This window comes from Drosophila teissieri, chromosome 2R, assembly GCF_016746235.2.
Source record: "Drosophila teissieri strain GT53w chromosome 2R, Prin_Dtei_1.1, whole genome shotgun sequence".
Taxonomy (NCBI): Eukaryota; Metazoa; Arthropoda; class Insecta; order Diptera; family Drosophilidae; genus Drosophila; species Drosophila teissieri.
The window spans coordinates 17,137,861-17,155,125 of record NC_053030.1 but is presented as its reverse complement, the minus strand read 5'-3'; the positions used below and the strand labels follow the sequence as shown (position 1 = coordinate 17,155,125).

General features: G+C 44.3%; 2 protein-coding genes and 2 non-coding genes across 4 annotated transcripts; 3 read left to right on the top strand and 1 right to left on the bottom strand.

The window, feature by feature from the left end:
• Nucleotides 1-60: 60 nt before the first annotated feature.
• Nucleotides 61-132, bottom strand: Trnaw-cca. The gene has a single exon. It is a non-coding gene; the product is annotated as a tRNA-Trp (tRNA).
• Nucleotides 133-238: 106 nt separating this feature from the next.
• Trnag-gcc lies at nucleotides 239-309 on the top strand. Its single transcript has one exon. It is a non-coding gene; the product is annotated as a tRNA-Gly (tRNA).
• A 497-nt stretch (nucleotides 310-806) lies between these two features.
• On the top strand, nucleotides 807-10,388 carry LOC122615313 (maternal protein tudor). The gene is made up of 9 exons (XM_043790348.1): nucleotides 807-1,269; nucleotides 1,524-1,911; nucleotides 1,976-2,479; nucleotides 2,535-3,374; nucleotides 3,474-4,546; nucleotides 4,615-5,432; nucleotides 5,535-5,763; nucleotides 5,852-6,051; nucleotides 6,105-10,388. The coding sequence occupies exons 2-9, from the start codon at nucleotides 1,543-1,545 to the stop codon at nucleotides 9,602-9,604; spliced, it is 7,533 nt and encodes a 2,510-aa protein (XP_043646283.1). The 5' UTR covers nucleotides 807-1,269; nucleotides 1,524-1,542; the 3' UTR covers nucleotides 9,605-10,388.
• A 699-nt stretch (nucleotides 10,389-11,087) lies between these two features.
• On the top strand, nucleotides 11,088-16,919 carry LOC122613209 (leucine-rich repeat-containing protein 4B). The gene is made up of 7 exons (XM_043787270.1): nucleotides 11,088-11,353; nucleotides 15,087-15,272; nucleotides 15,506-15,649; nucleotides 15,715-15,919; nucleotides 15,976-16,161; nucleotides 16,243-16,398; nucleotides 16,465-16,919. The coding sequence occupies exons 2-7, from the start codon at nucleotides 15,090-15,092 to the stop codon at nucleotides 16,620-16,622; spliced, it is 1,032 nt and encodes a 343-aa protein (XP_043643205.1). The 5' UTR covers nucleotides 11,088-11,353; nucleotides 15,087-15,089; the 3' UTR covers nucleotides 16,623-16,919.
• Nucleotides 16,920-17,265: the final 346 nt, after the last annotated feature.

Below are 17,265 nucleotides of genomic sequence, written 5' to 3'. Positions count from 1 at the left end.
GGATTTTATTAAAATATATAAATAAAAAAGATGTCAACCAAGGACTTAAGTCCTTCTGCATGACCCCGACGTGATTTGAACACGCAACCTTCCGATCTGGAGTCGGACGCGCTACCGTTGCGCCACGGAGTCAACTTGGAGGGAGGCTTCTAAGTGACAGGAATGCCCCAACGCCAACAGGTTGTTGGTTCAATTCGTGCATCTTCCATGTCTTTAGTTTGTTTGATAGTAAGCAAGAGCATCGGTGGTTCAGTGGTAGAATGCTCGCCTGCCACGCGGGCGGCCCGGGTTCGATTCCCGGCCGATGCAAATTACTTTTTTTTTGCACATCTTAGTTTAAAGAATGTATATTTTGCTGCGTAACTTTAGCTTGAAGATATAACCAAGGGATAACAGTTCCAGAATAATTTACATCGTGAAGTCACAAGAAAATATATCAAGAAATAATTGATATATAAAAATTTTTTATTTCACTTCTTAATTTTAAGAAGAAACTTATGTTTTATGTCTTGCGATCCTACTGCGTAATTTGTTTGGAACCAAAATATTGGATAATAGTTTTAGAATAATTTACATCGTGAAGCCACGAAAATACATATCACGCCGACGTACCGTTTAAAATGGTTATTGATAGTAGATAAATGTACAAAAAGTTTCTCGACAATCACATACCCCATACTAAGTACATTTTTACAATAATCGATAACACAAAAACTTGACAATAGTTTTGATGCATCAATGAACATCGATAACAACAAAAACATTATGAAATATCACCAAAACTCCCACCACTAGTCGTCGTTTCGTTGTCTTGTGGAAAAGTTGGGTTGGCAGTGATACTTTTTGATTTAATTCTTTTCGCGCTGATTAATTGCTTTTCTTGATCTGACACAACCTCTACGAATCACCGTTAACACGGGTGGCACTTGCTAAGCAGGCCCCCGAGAAATTTAAAAGACTGAAAGCCTCCAAATAGAAATAAAATTGCTGCACCTGCACAGACGTGTCTGTGTGCATCGCGATTTCTAATCACTCGCAAGACTTTCTTCCACAAAAAGTGACCAGAAAAGAACCCACAAGAGCCCAGCCATTAAGAAGTGTGCCACTATTTCGCCCCATAAAACACGCCGTCCACTTAAATTCCGTAAGCCAGGCAGCAAAATAGAATTAAATAACAGGGGCAAACGAGAAAGAGACAGAGCACCTGGCGAGGGGCAGGGCGTTTTTTCAGAGTTTCGCTTTTAATCTGGACAACGACGACGACAAGACGTGAGTGGCTTCTCATATTGTTTAATTTCTCTATTTAAAAAAAAACAAGAAAAGTAAGCATTCGCATCGCCACACACATACGCACAGTGCATTCCAAGCGATTGTATGCAAGTTCAGTTAGTTGTGTGGGTTGCCACCTTTTCGCCGGCCCAAACTAACGGTCCCTACGGCTGCACCTGTGTGTGTGTGGCATCGTGTGCCTGCGTTTTCCAATTGGGATAACACATTTTCAACGGAATTCGCATTGCTTTCAGCGATTAACAACACCCAACAATGAATGGACAACCGTCCAATGCGGGACCCTCCAAAGTGGACCTGTACATCACTCATGTGGATCACGTGGGTCCGTATCTGAAGGTATACGGCCAGGTAAACCGAGACGCCGCCTTCCTGGTCAGCAAGCGAATCGAACAGCTTTTGCCCACATGCTTTGCCATTGAGCCCAGTTGGTCAGTGGAGCGCCAGCAGGCTCTCCTTATGCCAGGCACGTTTTGTGTTTTCAAGAAGACCAATGGCCCGGCTCCTGGTGATATAGAGTACAGGCGGATACGTGTGGTCAGTGCCGACCTGGAGGGTCAGGTGATGCAGACGGAGATCGAGTTCCTGGACTTTGGCTATAAGCGCACTGTGGATAGTCATGATGTGAGTAAATGGACCTCCTCAAAGTTTTAAGCAATTTCTTATTTATGAAATGTATCCTCTTTAGCTAATGTTCCCGAAGCAACCCAAGCTGCTGCAGAACATTCCCCTGCTCTGCTCCCAGTACATCGTGCTGGGCATCTGCTCCGAGTGGGATCAGACCGATCTGGCTGTGGTTCAAGATCTGATTGTCAACCAGACCGTTCAAATCCACGTTGATCCCACACATATTTGTGACCAAAAGTTCGCCAGTCTGCGCTGGAAGGACTTTGAGCTTAACGAGTTCTTGGTGCAACAAAAACAAATCGGAGCTCCGGTCGGCAAGCAACTCATGATGGACCACTGCAAGAAGCTGTGGAAGGATACTCCACAGTCTCCGGTCACCGAGTACAACAATAATAGTATACATAATTCAAAGACGCCCACGGAGATTGCCCGTGAGCAACTCGCGGTGCGACGATCCTTGGCTGCTCGCTTGGATGCACAGCGCTCGGTCCAGGTGACACCGCCAAGGCCGCTTAACGCCGATGCCCCAGACTATACGCCTAAACAGCTGCCGCTGGTCAATGTGGTATGGAATCGTGTATATTTCTATAAAAATAATGTATTATTAAATCAATTTACAGACAAATGTACAGGTGCCAATGCAAGGCCTAAACAATACTCAAAAACCGGTATTTGTACCGGCAAATCCTTATAATCGTGCCAACTATCAGCCCGCTGTGCCGGCTGCTCAACCATATGTGCCCAAGGCGACTCCCCGATCGCAATACACCTACTACAATGTTCGCATGAACAAACCGATTACAGCCATGCCGCCGCCGGCCGGTCCACATGTGCCCATTCAGCACTATAATCAACAGGCTAGTTACGTACCCCTGAGCTATGTTCCTGCGCGGTTCACCCCGCCTCCGACGCCATCGATTGCGCAACGGGCGAAACAAAGCACCATTCCTGCCTTCAGAACCACCAGCTTAACGGTGGGCCTCACCTACGACGTGGATATAAGCTATGTGGAGAACGGTCCGTACCTATTTTGGGTACACCTAAAAAGCAGCGGTGATAATCTGAGCGCCATGATGGGTCAGATCGAACGAACGAAGCTCAAGGCGCTCGCTCAAGCTCCTGAACTTGGAACTGCCTGCGTAGCCCGATTCTCAGAAGATGGTCATTTGTATCGCGCTATGGTGAGCGCTGTCCACGCCCAACGATACCGCGTTGTCTACGTGGACTACGGAAACTCGGAGATGTTGTCAACAAGTGATCTTTTTCAAATACCCTCCGAACTGTTGGAAATCAAGCCGTTTGCTTTCCGATTTGCTTTGGCCGGAACCAAGGAAATTGAGCCCATTGACGAAAGCATGAAGCGAATTTTTAAGAAGTCGGCCATTTATAGGAACTTTGAACTGACTGTACAGGCGCCGGAGAGTGTGGGCTCCATGCAAACCTGCCATCTCAACCAGAATGTAAGTGTAAAGATAATTTGGATTTTTACGCAATGTAGAAAATATCAGCTAACAAAGCAAGGAATATATGTAATCTAATTTTAATTTATTTTATTTCAGGGTACCAATATGCTGGAGCTTCTTAGACAGCTAAAGAATTCACGTCAGTCCTACAAAAAGGCGGAGCAACTTGAAAACGACGACGCCGTGGAGATCCGTTTTATTGATTCGCCCAGCAACTTCTATGTACAGAAAGTGTCAAACATAGGAAAGTTCGAGCAGCTCATGGACGAGATGTTCTCCTACTACAATGCAAACCAGAAAGTTCCCGATCAGTTGATCTTGGGAGCACCCTGTATTGTGAAATGCGATCAGGAATGGTACCGCGCGGAGATTCTGCGTGTTGATGACTCTGTGATTGTGCGGCACGTAGATTTTGGTTATGAACAGAATGTGAAGCGGCACCTGATCGGCCATATTGCTGAGAAGCATCTGGAAATGCCGCGCCAGGCAATTAAGTGCTGCCTAAAAGGCTTCGAGAACAGCGAACTTAGCGAGGACAAGATTACCGACCAGTTCGAAATGTTAGCTGAGGAATCCAATATCCGTAGGCGCACATTCAGTGTGCGTATTTTTCGCATAGAACCCGATGGGCTGAACGTAGTAAACCTGCTGGCCAAAAACCTTAATGTAATGAAGAAGCTCTACAAGCTTTCTATGCCTTTTGAACAGTACCTGTCCCTGGAAAAGGGTCAGTTTAATGCAAACACCACTCGCGCTGAGTCTGTGATTTCTTCTGAGTTGGATAAGAGCCTAATTTTGAACTCTACAAGTATTGTCGAGAGCGAGAATCGTTTGCAAGTACAGGAAAGGCAGCAGCAACAGAAAAAGGACGAGGCTAAGCAGCAGCAACTAGCGGTTGAAATTCCGCAACCAGTAAAGGCGGTAAGCGGGGGCAAGAACCCCGCAGACTGGGACAAACGTAGCTCCACCTCAGCTGGCTCAAAGGACAGCAAGCGTCAGCAACAAAATCAGCGATCCGATCGCCATTTAGACTCCAGCTTTGAAACGCAGAGTATCGGCAGTTACAACAGTGGCATGAGTTCGCCGCGCAAGGGTAACCGACAACAGAACGGTCGCACACCGATTCAATCACCGCGGCATAATGGAAAGCAGGAAGCGAAAAAAAATGCGTATGTATTTTATTTATGTTCGCAATGTACTTTATATTAATATTCTTAAACTTATCACTACTATCCAGGCGCTTTAACAACAACGAGTCACCACGCAGGACTCAAGATAACCAACGCTCCCAAAACGCGCCACAGGGCTATGCTCAAAAGCCACAGCGTCAAAAATCCACGTTGGACGGAACTAACAGCTCAAAGCGTTCCAGCGGAGTGGAAAGTGATATTGCCTCTTCCACCTCCGAGCCCGTGGCAGTCAGCAAGCCGGAGAAGTACATCTCTCTGGAGAAACCGTATGCGCTGCAGGAGATGAAAACACCTAGTAAGGAGGCAGCCAGTCTGTCTTGGTGGGTCTCGCCATTCCAGTTCTACGTCGTGCCCAAGTCTGTCTCCGCAAAGTATGATAATGTGCTGCGTGATATGCGACAGTTCTACCGCCAGAAGCAACACCAGCCACTTCAATTAAAGGTTGGATCCACCGTAGTAGTGCGCCAGCGAAAGGACAACGCCATTTTGCGGGCCACAGTGACTGCATGCAATCACATGATGCGCAAGTATCGCGTGTTTTGCGTGGACACTGGCAGCTTGATAACGGTCACCTCAGAGGATGTTTGGCAGTTGGAGCAGCGCTTTGCAGAGCCGCCGTGCATGGCACATCGCTGCAGCTTTCACAGCGTGGTTACCAACTATGATCCTTTGTTCATTGTGGATCGCATGGAGAAGTTTGTTCCAGTTAATGCCAAAGTCGATTGCGAGTTTGTGGCCAAAGAGAAGAGCAACCAAGGATCAAATAACAGTACCACTTGCGCCTACACAGTTAACATGTTTGTGAACGGAGCCTCGCTACGAGACATGCTGGTCAAAGCGGAGTTCCTTACTGAAGTGGCACCTGGTAAGGAAAGCACCTTTTTTCTTAAAAATGTACCTGTCCTTTTTTTTTACCCAAATTGATATTACCCAATGATATTAAAAATGTATTCCTATTGTTCAACAGAGATTCGCGTAAACCTTTTAGCTGGTCAGCAGATTAGAGGAAAATTCAGTTCTATTCGAGACATGACGAGCTTCAAGGTCCAGTTTGATTACTGCAATGTGAACTTTCTGTGCACCTATGACGATGCAAAGTTTGTTAAGTCCAATCCAGATTTGGCCAGGCGGTTCAAGGAGTTTTATGAGGGTAAATCGTTTGCCCTTAATGTCAAGAATGTTTGCGAAAACAATATGTAAGTTTAGCTGCACTTTAATTTGTGTGGGTAGTCGAACTCGACTTTGGTAAACCAAATTTGATAAAATTCTTTATTTATTTCAAAGCGTTCATCTGAGACCTGTAATGCCGTTGTTCAAAGAGGATCGCAAGACATTTGTCTGCCCTTATCCCGTAGTGCTGAGCTCATTCCAAGCACTTGTTGTGTACACCGCTAAACCTTACCGCGTGTATGTCCAACCGCAGGCAATAGTTCCAGCTATGAAGACCCTATTGGATAATATGTATGAACACTATCAGGCCAAGGGTAAATACTTCATTTGATATTTAGACCGTCAAATTAAGCTGTTTCTTTTTTAGGTGATCCTCTAAGAAAATTCGAAGTGGGACAGATCTGTGCTGTACGAAGTTCCGATGGCAATTGGTACAGAGCCAGAATCACAGGAAGGGATTCAAATGCAGCAATCTCCGAAGTATTTTACATCGATTACGGCAACACGGAGGAAATAAAGCGTGACGATATCAAGGCATTGGATGCACAGTTCTATGAGTACGCAAGCGGCTTTGCAGTAGAGATTAATTTGCCGATTGGACGCCCCAGCAACGAAGCAAAGCTAAAGACGCGTATATCTGAGATACTTGAGGAGAAGGTTGTCACCATCAAATCGATTGAGGTGCGCCGTAGTCACCTAATTGCGGATGTCGTTATGGAAAACAATCAGAGTGTGATAGACCTGCTAAAGTCTGAGAAGCTTGTACCTGGCAAAGATTTGGACTACATGCGCAAGCAAATGGAGAAAGGAAAGTCTCGCACTTACGAGTACATTGAAACAGTAGACTTAACCTTGGACGAAGAGGAGGATAAGGGTCGCAAGGAAACTAGCAGCAAGTCGAGTTCGGCAAATGCCTCGCCAAAGAAGAAACAAAATAATGACAAGGACCGGGAGCCCAAAAAGAGTAAGCCAGCAGAGCCTGCTCCGACTTCTGCTCCATCACCTGTTGCATTGAAAGCTCCTTCACCAGTTCCTGCGGAGCCGGCACCAGTACCAAAACCAGCCACTCCCGTTCCGGAGGCTGTTGAAGTACCAGAAATTAACCCAACTGTTGAAGAAGCTGCTCCCGAGCCAAAGCCGGCTCCTGCAAAGGAGGATCCTTACAAAGACTTGGACTGCGTTGTGCTGAGTCATTGCGACAATCCTGCCCAATTCTTTGTCCACCCGATCGATCAGCTTTCAAAACTTAATCAGCTGCATGAGAACCTTCAGATTGTGTCTCCCTCTTTGCCCCAGTTGATGAACGTGGTAAACGGTGCGGACTGCGTTTCGATGTATTCGGTGGACAAGTGCTGGTATCGCGCTAAAATCATCGATGCCGAGCTAATGGTACTACTTTTCATAGACTATGGCAATACAGATTGCGTATCGGATGCAACTGACATCAAAGAAAGCATGTGGTCGCACATCGAACCCTTCTGCTTGCCATGCGCACTTCCGATTTGCCCCAAGGGTACAGCGGATTGGGTGGATGCAGCGAATGGCATCTTTAACGAATCGTATTCGAAGATCCCGCGCCTTGAGTACCTTACCCAAGGAGATCATTACACGACCAGTTATGTTAACATGTATATTGAAGGCGAGGATGTGGCTAAGAAATTAATTGCCGATGGTTTTGCTAAACCACTAGAATATTTGGCTAGTGGATGCAGCTGCTATATTTCGCACGTGAATGGAATTTGTGACTTCTTTATTCAGCTTGAACGTGATTCAAAAGCACTAGAACTAATTGAGATGTATTTGCGTGAGGAGGACAAACTAAAGCCACTCGAACGATTTGAAAAGGGTTTGATTGTGGCTGCTCTATTTGAAGACGATGAGCTGTGGTACCGAGCCCAGCTGCGAAAGGAATTGCCCGATTCCCGATACGAAGTTCTCTTTATCGATTACGGTAACACCTCCACCACATCGAAGTGTCTAATGCTGTCCGAGGAGATTGCTAGTCTGCCCAGCTTATCCAAGAAATGTTCGCTGCAGTTGCCCGAGGCCTACATCTCTTGGACACCAGAAGCGGAGGCTAAATTCGCCGAACTGACAGGTGAGGGTGAGCTGGTGTTTACGACACAGCTTCTGAAGCCAGGACAGGATCATGTCACCATTGATCTCCTGTTGGATGGAGAGAACATCATCGAGCGACTGTTGCCGCTGTGCCATCGAAAGGAACCAAAAGAAGCCAGCAAGGAGTCTCTAACTGTTACCACAAAAGCCATCATTACACACGTGGAGAATACATCCCGGATGTATCTACAGTTTAGTGAGAAGGATTCGTTAATGGACATTATATGCGAGAAGCTTAACGGAAGCAAGCTGCAGCTCAAGACGGAAAAGGCTTCAGTAGATGATATGTGTGTAGTTCAATTCGCCGACGACATGGAGTTCTATCGCTCACGTATTCTGGAAGTGCTCGAAGATGACCAATACAAGGTAGTTTTGATCGATTACGGCAATACAACAGTGGTGGATAAGCTTTACGAGTTACCTCAAGAGTTTACGCTCATTAAACCTGTGGCCGAAGTCTGCAGCATGGAACCCTGCGCCGTATTTGAGAAAAATAAGGCCCTTACCCTAACAACACTTGACGCACTGCTGGACAGCTGCAACGGTGTTGTGGCGGTGGAATTTGTAAACAAGTCTGCCAGTCCTCCTGTGGTCAGATTGACGACTAAAGATAAGAAGAGCCTGAAGGTCTATGAACACCTTCAAAAGTTGATTGAAGCTGAGCTAAAACTAATCCAAAAACGAAACGAGAACTCTGAATGCGTTATCTCATATGGCAGCTCACCGAAGAGTTTCTATGTGCAAATGAAGCACAATTCAGCGGACTTGGACTTGATTGTAAAGACACTGCAGTCTTTAAAGAAGGAGCAACTGAAGATCTTAATCAATCCTACCACAAATTCAAATGGTGTCTGCTACTCTCAAGAGGATGCCTGTTACTATCGCTGTAGTATCATGTCTGTATTGGAGGCTAACCAGGGCTTTGAAGTCTTTTTCTTGGATTATGGAAACACCCTGGTCGTTCCAGAGGTCTGGAAGCTGCCTCAAGAGATAGAGCCGATTCCATCGTTGGCCCTTCACTGTCAGCTCAGTGAGATTCCAAAAGATGTGTCTGATGAAAAACTAGAAGAAGCCTTTGCCGCTTTGCTAGAGCAGCACTTTGGAGAATTATACGAGATAACTACTCAGCCGAACGAGGACGAGACAAAACCACTTGTTGCTCAACTCCGTATCAACTATAAGGATTTCGTCCAGGAGCTGGCCAGTACGGTGACCGGGGTACAGAAGCCACTCGAAGTCGAGCTGCACAACTGCGTAGTGGTGCAGTACGATGACCCTATGTCCTTCTACGTGCAGATGGAAAGCGATGTGCCAGCACTAGAGCAAATGACTGATAAGCTCCTCGATGCAGAACAGGAGTTACCCGCCTTTGGCGACCTCAAAGAGGGAGCATTGTGTGTGGCTCAGTTCCCGGAGGACGAGGTCTTCTATCGCGCCCAGATTGTCAAGGTTTTGGACGAGGGAAAGTGCGAGGTGCATTTCATTGACTTTGGCAACAATGCCGTGACCCAGCAGTTCCGCCAGCTGCCCGAGGAGTTGGCCAAGCCGGAGCGATACAGCAAGCATTGCGAGCTGGAGGCGTCTACCATATCCAAGTGCGACGCAGCCCTGCTCCAGACGTTCATTGACTCTCGCTTCTCTGAAACATTCCAGGTAGAGATTCTGGCCACCAAGGGAGCTGGCACCCATGTCGTGCGACTCTTCTACCAGAGCAAGAACATCAGCGAGAAGCTTCAGGAAAATCAGTGATTAGCCCGTTATACTCTCAGATCGGATTCATATGTGCTCCATGCAGGAGATTGTGATTAGGTTGGCTAAAACATGCGTTGTATTATCTATTTAGTTGAACGAGTTAAACTTATTCAAAGGGAAGAGGACACCTCACGATTAGCCAAGATGCTTCATTGATTTTTCATGGAAAACCAAAATGAAAGCAATTTTTAATATTAATTAAAGAATCAATACGGAATGCAAAACATTATCACCAAAAACACAACAAAACGAAAAAAAATCGAACAAAAAAAAACGAAAAATCATTGAAAAAAAATCTATAAAAACAAACGAAAAATATTGAAAAACACATAAAAAAATGTAATCTAGATAAAATTGGCACTAACCAATATATGTTAGTAGCTATTAAGGCGGATGACGATTTATTTAATTGCTCAACCTTGTGTAAAACAATTTTACATCATCAACGAACGTTGGCGAATTGAAGAGAAGTGGAGTGAAGATTGAACCTCCTCCAGAAGAATTATTTATTTTCCCTTTATAACTGTATTTGTACTTTCTTTTCTCGATTAACCAACTGAAGAATCACATATGTTTTTCGTACTTTTCATTTTTACTTTTCATTACCTAAACAAACAAAAAACATTGCAAATCGAAGACTAAGGAAACGTAAGGAAACTAATGGAATATGGGTTTATGTATTAAAACCTTTAATCACAATGTCATATTTTTCTACTATTTCTTTTTCATGTTGTGAACAAATATTAAAACAAACCAATAAATACGATGAAAAGTAATGCCATATAGAGCGTATATATTATTACCTGGTCTTCATACCTGGAGTTGCAGACCTGGTGCCAGGTAGCAATTAGCGGTCGTCACTCGGGGATTTATTGGATTATGGTTGCTTTAAAACTTCACCTCGACGTGGAAAGGTGCCGACCGGACAGGGCTCATGTCCATACATGAGGAGATCTCTGGGTGTCTGGAAGTCGGACCTGCTGCTGATAAGAAGGGCATTAAGACGTCTGCCCACATTTACGATGCGGATCAAGCTCTCATTTCCGAGTATCGCCGTATCATTCATCACTTAGTTGGTGAAGATATCATTCATACGCGTTTACAACTGTATTTTCAGCTGGCGTGGATGCTTCATTAGATTCCGCTGGATCGATTTCGTTTATCAATCGCTTGCTAATTGAATGAGTGGCCGGCTAAATCAGAAATGTCCACATGCGAGCTGTCAAAATCCCGAAAACAATTCAATTTCAAGTTTCCACACAGTGTATCAGTTTCCATTGCTGTTATCATCGGGGCCTTGGCGCAGAGAGCGCTAGTCTCTCTCTCTCTTTCTCCACTCCGAATTTTCCTTTCGAATTTTCCCAGTGCAGCGGTGTCAACGCTTTATCAGCGTTTTTCGGTGTGTGTGCTCGGGCGGTCGCATCGTCGGATCGTCGGCGTCCGAAAGGCCCACAACTGAACCGATCGTTTCAATTCTGTGTCTGCGGTTGAATTGAACGGTTCCGGCCAACGTGCGCGCTCCGTAACGATCGCTATATCATTCTACGGCGTAATCGTAACTCTTTTAATGCCATAATTAATAAATTAATACAAAGTTTTTGAAAATATATATATAAATCCAACAATCATCTAAGAGTATACAGTGCCTGTGTGTGTGGTGAACTAACAAGAATCCTGCCAGTTTACAAGGATTATCTCTGCGCTCTTTAAATGGGATTATACCTGAACACTTGAATTTCCCCAGCGGTAAGCGCACGGAAAAATCTGTTTCGGAACCTTTGGTTTTTTTGAGTTTTTTGATTTTTTGCCTTTTTGATAGTACTGCGGGGTCTGGCGGGTTATCGTGAATGGTGCAACCACATAGTACTACGACTAGATTGCACAACAGCTGTGTAAGCTATATTGAATTTTCTAATCAGCAAACTTAGCATTGAAATGTGTCCCAGTCTCTGGATTTCGTCGAGTTCTATATGCCATGGTGTCCGCATTGAAAATAGTCTCCACGAAAGAGCATAATGCGATAGAATCCAAGTTAAATTGATTTCAATTAGGGGAGGCAGCACTGCGGCAATTGGAGGCTTTCTGTGTGTGTGCCGCACATATCTTGCAGATAAAATAAAAGTTGTACTATATACTTGCTGTGTGTATACGAAAAGAAACGCTTGGGGCAGGAAAAGCATGGGTGTTTATTCAGTAATTAACTGTGGTAAAACACGTAGGGGACACCTGCTTATCAAGGCAGAGACTAATCTTTACAGCCAGTGTTCTGGAAAAGTAACTAAAGTCGCGAGAAGGGAGACGTGCTTAACAAAGTAAAGCTATACGAAATGTCGTACTTATAAATAATACTTTCATTGCAACTTGGACTCGTATCCATTCAAAGTTTATGTACAAATAAACAAAATATGATATTCTCAACTGGCATTCCGATAAAGTAGAGTAGCGGATTCTTTTGTTCCTCGCTCTTTTCAGTCACTGGGGAAACGATTTCTTGATTGTGTTTAATTGAAATAAATGAACAACGCTTTTTTATGCTACACCAACAATCTTTACCGGGGCCATTTCAATTAATTTTTTTTGTTCTTCGCATCGCAAGTTATAATTTTGAAAGAAGCTATCAGCAGAATGGGGACTTACTTGATAAGAGCACTTGACGTACTCTGATAAGCTTCGGTTTTCAGGAAAATGTGATTCTTACCCAATGGCATTTCTGGCGCGGACGAGAAGGTAGCCAAGATGGGAAGGTTGTCTCAAGCGATGTTTCATCACTGCATCAGAGAAGAGTCCAAACAAATAAATCTTTATCGTACCCGCGAGAATTGTGAATAAATCTCGGGGCCCTCCAGCGCACACACCTGTTGGGGGTCGGCAAGGGAGGGGGGTGGAGCTGAAAGATATATATGCTGATCGGACGGGGCATACCCGATAATATATGCCTACTTCTGCGACGCCCACAATGTGTGACAGGAACTATCACAAGAGCACATAAATCCATTCACAAATGTTTAGAATGTTATTAAAATATTTGATACTAATTTCGAGTTTTTTTCCCCCATTTTTTTTGGTATGCCAACCAATTTTTAGAGTGATTTTCGATTTCATGTTGCGTTTTGTTAGCCCAATAATCGCTTGGCCTGGCGAACAGATAAATAATCCCTCCTCGTCATATTTATCATATCGGGCAGGCTGCAATCCGTTGGTCGACAGGCGGATCCGGATAGCTGGATGGATCGCTAGCGCCTTGGACCATTCCGATCCGTAACCCATTTCTGCCACCCCATTCGCGTTTCCCATTGTTTGTCTGGTCTGCCGCCTGATTGGGCCTAATATATAAATAAATATTGAAGCAGAACAAATGCGGCGAAAGTGGAAAACATAAATTCTGACCCCAACCAATCCACCTCCAAAATGCACAATGTCTAAGGCTAATACGGATTCTCCATTTGATTTGCGGGACGGGATCACTTTTACGGCCATTGCCGCCGAGTGGATATGCCATTTGGTGCCTGGCATTAGCCCTTTTTATGGCCAGTTTCCCTGAATTCTCAGCCCCCTAAAATTGTATAATAAAGTCAGCCGGGTATGGGATGCAATCTCTTCACATCCAAAAGTTTGCATTTGGTCGCCACTGTTTATGCTGGCATCTCGTTCTGGCCGCTGTTTTGGGCTTTTCTGGTTAATTTTAATTTAAATATATGAAATATATTTATAGCCATTGTTGCGGTTGCTGTCAGTCCGAAAAAAAGTGTGGAAATAGCTTCAATATTTCGTTTGATATTTTCTGCTTCGTTTTTTCGCTGATTCGACAGGCGGCTCTAATGACAGAGGTAGGCGCACACACTGGGTGGCAAAAGTGTGCGCCAGGTTTCCTCTGGTGGAGCAAACATATTGGCAGAACTGTTGCCCATCTTCTATGTTTTCATTTTTGTGAGCACATGCCTCTCAAGTGGAGCGCAACATTTGTTGGTCAAAGGCCAAGACACTTCAGCTAGCTGGAAAATAACAAAAATTAATAAATGGCCGAATCATAATGGCTAAATGGGGACCATGAATCATTTATATATTACCGAGCCATCGCAGCTACTATGAGCAACGAATGGTTACTAACATTATAATTGATTAGCACTCTTTTGTTGCCTGTGTAAAAGGCCCAGATCTTATCGGCCAACTGGGGACTCCATACGTCTTAATTCCGCCACTTGGACGGGCTCAAAGTGATTTGCCAATATGGATGGATATCTACGCCGTCGTTCATCATTCATTGGCAAGCATTTGAGTTTCGTGTAAATAGAACTACCCATTTTTGCTGACCCACAATTGATTTCTCGAGAACTTCAGCATGGTTGGGGCGAAATGATGAAAACTTCAGCTGCGACAGCAATTAGTCCGAATGTCACAAATGCAAAATTACAATACTCAAGACATTACTCATGAGGTTCGGTTTTCATTTTCACATTTTTCACAATGCGAAAATCACGCAAAGGCAGCTGATACAAAGTTGGGAAACGTGCAATTTTCTAATTGCCCTTCAATGGGGCGTGACACACACATTAACAATGGATTCTGGCCATTTCCAATTCCCAAATGTGCATTCCGAGTGGGCTTACATGCCAGATCATGTCAAGATATATGTACTTATCCTGAGGTATAAATCACGTTGAAGCATTCCTATTTCTAGCCCATAATTGATTATTGGTTTTCATTTCCCCCCCATACATTTTTTTTTGGCAAATTTCGGAAAATGCTTTTGTGAATCTGACACATTGCAAAGAGGCATAAAAGCATTTTAATGGAATATTTGTATGATTTATAGCTACCCCTTTTGCTGTTTGATCTAGAATCAAAAGATATACACACAGAACGATAAGATATTGTACAAGGAAGCAGGCAAGACGCTCCCAAAATGTATCTATATCTATTAAACAGTGAGTGAGTGAGTCAGGTATTTTCGGGCTAGTTGCTTTTATTATTATTATAGGGCCGCAACTGTTTCCGCCGCCGCAATGCGGAATCATCTTTTGTTGATGTGCATGAATGCAGCGGGAATGACACTGATTGTGTGTTACGTATACGTAATATGAACATCGCTCATACGCAGGCCAACAGCTGACCTAGGCTTCGAATTCGAGCTTTGTTTGATTCTGCAGCAGTGTATGTATCCGTATCTGTATCCGAACTGCCATGGGTAAATTTCATCTGCCAGGTGCGGGAGATTCGCTTGATTGAATGCTTTCAGCTTCAGCTTCGGATGCGGATCCGCATTTCCCCTTAAAATACCAACCCAGACCCAGACCCCCAGTGATCGGCAATGATCTTGTAAATTGTTAATTCGAAAATAAACGCTTTGACGCGCCCATGGGCGATTGTTTGCTTCAATTTATTGTTCTCGATTTAATCAAGAAAATAAACAAGTTGGCGCCAAAACGAAGTCCCATAGTTTGGTTCCACATAGTATAGTTTTGTCCATGTACTTTCGCAGAGCATGGACCTGCATTGGCAGCTGCTGACGTTCATCGTGTGCCTCCAGTTGTTGCGTTCCGCCGGATTCATCCTTCAGCCGGAAGTGCGCAAGTGCACCTACGGCCACATCGACAAGCTGCTGCGCATTCGATGCTACGACTTGGACCTCAAGGAGGTGCCCCAGAACCTCAAGACCTCGGTGGAGGTGAGTAACGATCGCGGGGTCAGGCGATCAGACGTGATCATTACTGGGACCCCTCGTCACAGTTAGCCTCAATTGAGCTTAATTAAAGAATAAAGAAGTTGCCCACAAACATAAATTTATCCATTACATGCATACATACATATAGTACATACGTCGTGTATGGGAACCCTACCCTTTCCATTGATAACTCTCAACTGAAATTAAATGATCTGACAATTTGGCTATTTTTGCAGGTTCTGGATCTATCGCACAATCGCATCAGGAGACTGAAAACTAGCTCGTTTCAGAGGTACACGGACATTAAGTTTCTGATGCTCTATGATAACATGATCTTATCGGTGGAGGTGGGAACCTTCGAGCCACTTACCTCGCTCCAGGTAACAACGACATCCAATTAATCAGCGAGTGTGTCTTTAATTAATTTCTTAATCGAAATTCCCAGGAAATTGATCTTTCGAATAATGGACTGACTACAATACCGCTGGAGTTGTTTCAGCTGCCGCGACTGAGAAACCTCTACATCGACAGCAACGAGCTGACATCTCTTAATCTCGATGCACTGGAGAAGCCCATCCGGGCGCCACTGGAGTACCTGAACGTGGCAGCTTGCGAGCTGCAGGAGTTACCCGACTTGGGAATACTTCCCAGTAAGTAAACGTCTCTAAGGATATGAATCTATCTTAAATCGCGCCATCCTCTTCAGAGCTATGGCAACTAAACGCCTCGATGAATCCGCTGGAGAACTTCAGGATCGACAGCCTGGCGAATATGTGCCACCTGCAGGTCATCGATCTGACCAAGTCGCAGCTGAGCCAGTGTGGCTGCCAGCAGGTCACCAACCATCTCATGATGCTCGGCGCCAGTCCGAAGTTCGTGCCAGTATGCTTGGGTAAGTGATGGCGATGGAGGCGATGCAGTCGGAGCAGCTGCTTATTTTTGGCACATGACCAACTTGCAATTCCATTTTCAGAGGCGCTCGACATCCGCGAATGTCCACTGCCCTACAATCGGACGATCCATTCGCCAACATTCGCCAGTTGCCAGACGACACTGCAGTTTGCCGAAACGCGCAGCTTTTGGCTCTTTGGAGCTGGCTGTTTTGGCGGAGTTTGTTTTGTGCTTCTAAGTGAGTTAGCTACACTAAAAATGTGTTATATTTGACTTATGTAAATACATGTTCTACCACCCACAGTTGTCATCTTCTGCGTGATACACTGCAGGAGAAAACGAGCCCAGCGACGAAAGAGGAATGCCCAGAAGCGAAAGCCGTTTGTGATCTCGCCCAGAAACGCCATCAACAACCGTCAGCCGGAGGACGAGCCTCTGCACTGTGATACTGCCCGAAAATAGCACTTTAGTTAGTTAATTAGTTGCGTAGTTAGTCTTAGGGGCCAGTTATTTATTACCTACCATTTACGCCTTAGTTTAGCCTTAGGACAACCGTCTACCTAGCAAACTGCCTTGAATTCTTTACCAAAAATCACAAAAAATCACCAAAAACTAAAAACAACGCCATCAAAGAAAAATTGCTTTGCTCAAATGCCATCGTTTATTTATTTGGTTTTATACGTAACATAGATCTAGTAAGTCTGCTAAGGAGTAGATTTTTATAACGAATGACAATAAAACATTTACTTAAACAATAAATAAATGAATTGAATTTGTATACAGGTATTTCAATTTTCACAACACTAGAAAATTTTTTAATTATAATGAAATAAACGGGGAAAAACATTGATTGATATTATTTAAAACTATTTATTTAAATTTTAAAATAGCACCATATCATTTTAAAGTGCAGCAGCCTGAAAGTAGGCAAGCGTTTTTGTAACCGAGTTGAAGAGGAAGCTTTTCCATCACAGGCAACAAGTATGCAATGGTTTCACCGGCTTAGTGCCGGTTGTCACTCGACAACATCGTTATAATGTAATTATCAAATGGGCAAAGAAAATCCTTAAAAACTCGATTTTAATTGATATATTAGTTGTTTTTT

Coding starts and splice junctions, on each gene's coding strand:
- LOC122615313 (XM_043790348.1), top strand. CDS start 1,543: ATGAATGGACAACCGTCCAATGCGGGACCCTCCAAAGTGGACCTGTAC. Junction 1,912..1,975: donor GCACTGTGGATAGTCATGAT/GTGAGTAAATGG, acceptor TATCCTCTTTAG/CTAATGTTCCCGAAGCAACC. Junction 5,764..5,851: donor AATGTTTGCGAAAACAATAT/GTAAGTTTAGCT, acceptor TTTATTTCAAAG/CGTTCATCTGAGACCTGTAA.
- LOC122613209 (XM_043787270.1), top strand. CDS start 15,090: ATGGACCTGCATTGGCAGCTGCTGACGTTCATCGTGTGCCTCCAGTTG. Junction 15,920..15,975: donor CGACTTGGGAATACTTCCCA/GTAAGTAAACGT, acceptor CATCCTCTTCAG/AGCTATGGCAACTAAACGCC. Junction 16,162..16,242: donor GTTCGTGCCAGTATGCTTGG/GTAAGTGATGGC, acceptor TTCCATTTTCAG/AGGCGCTCGACATCCGCGAA.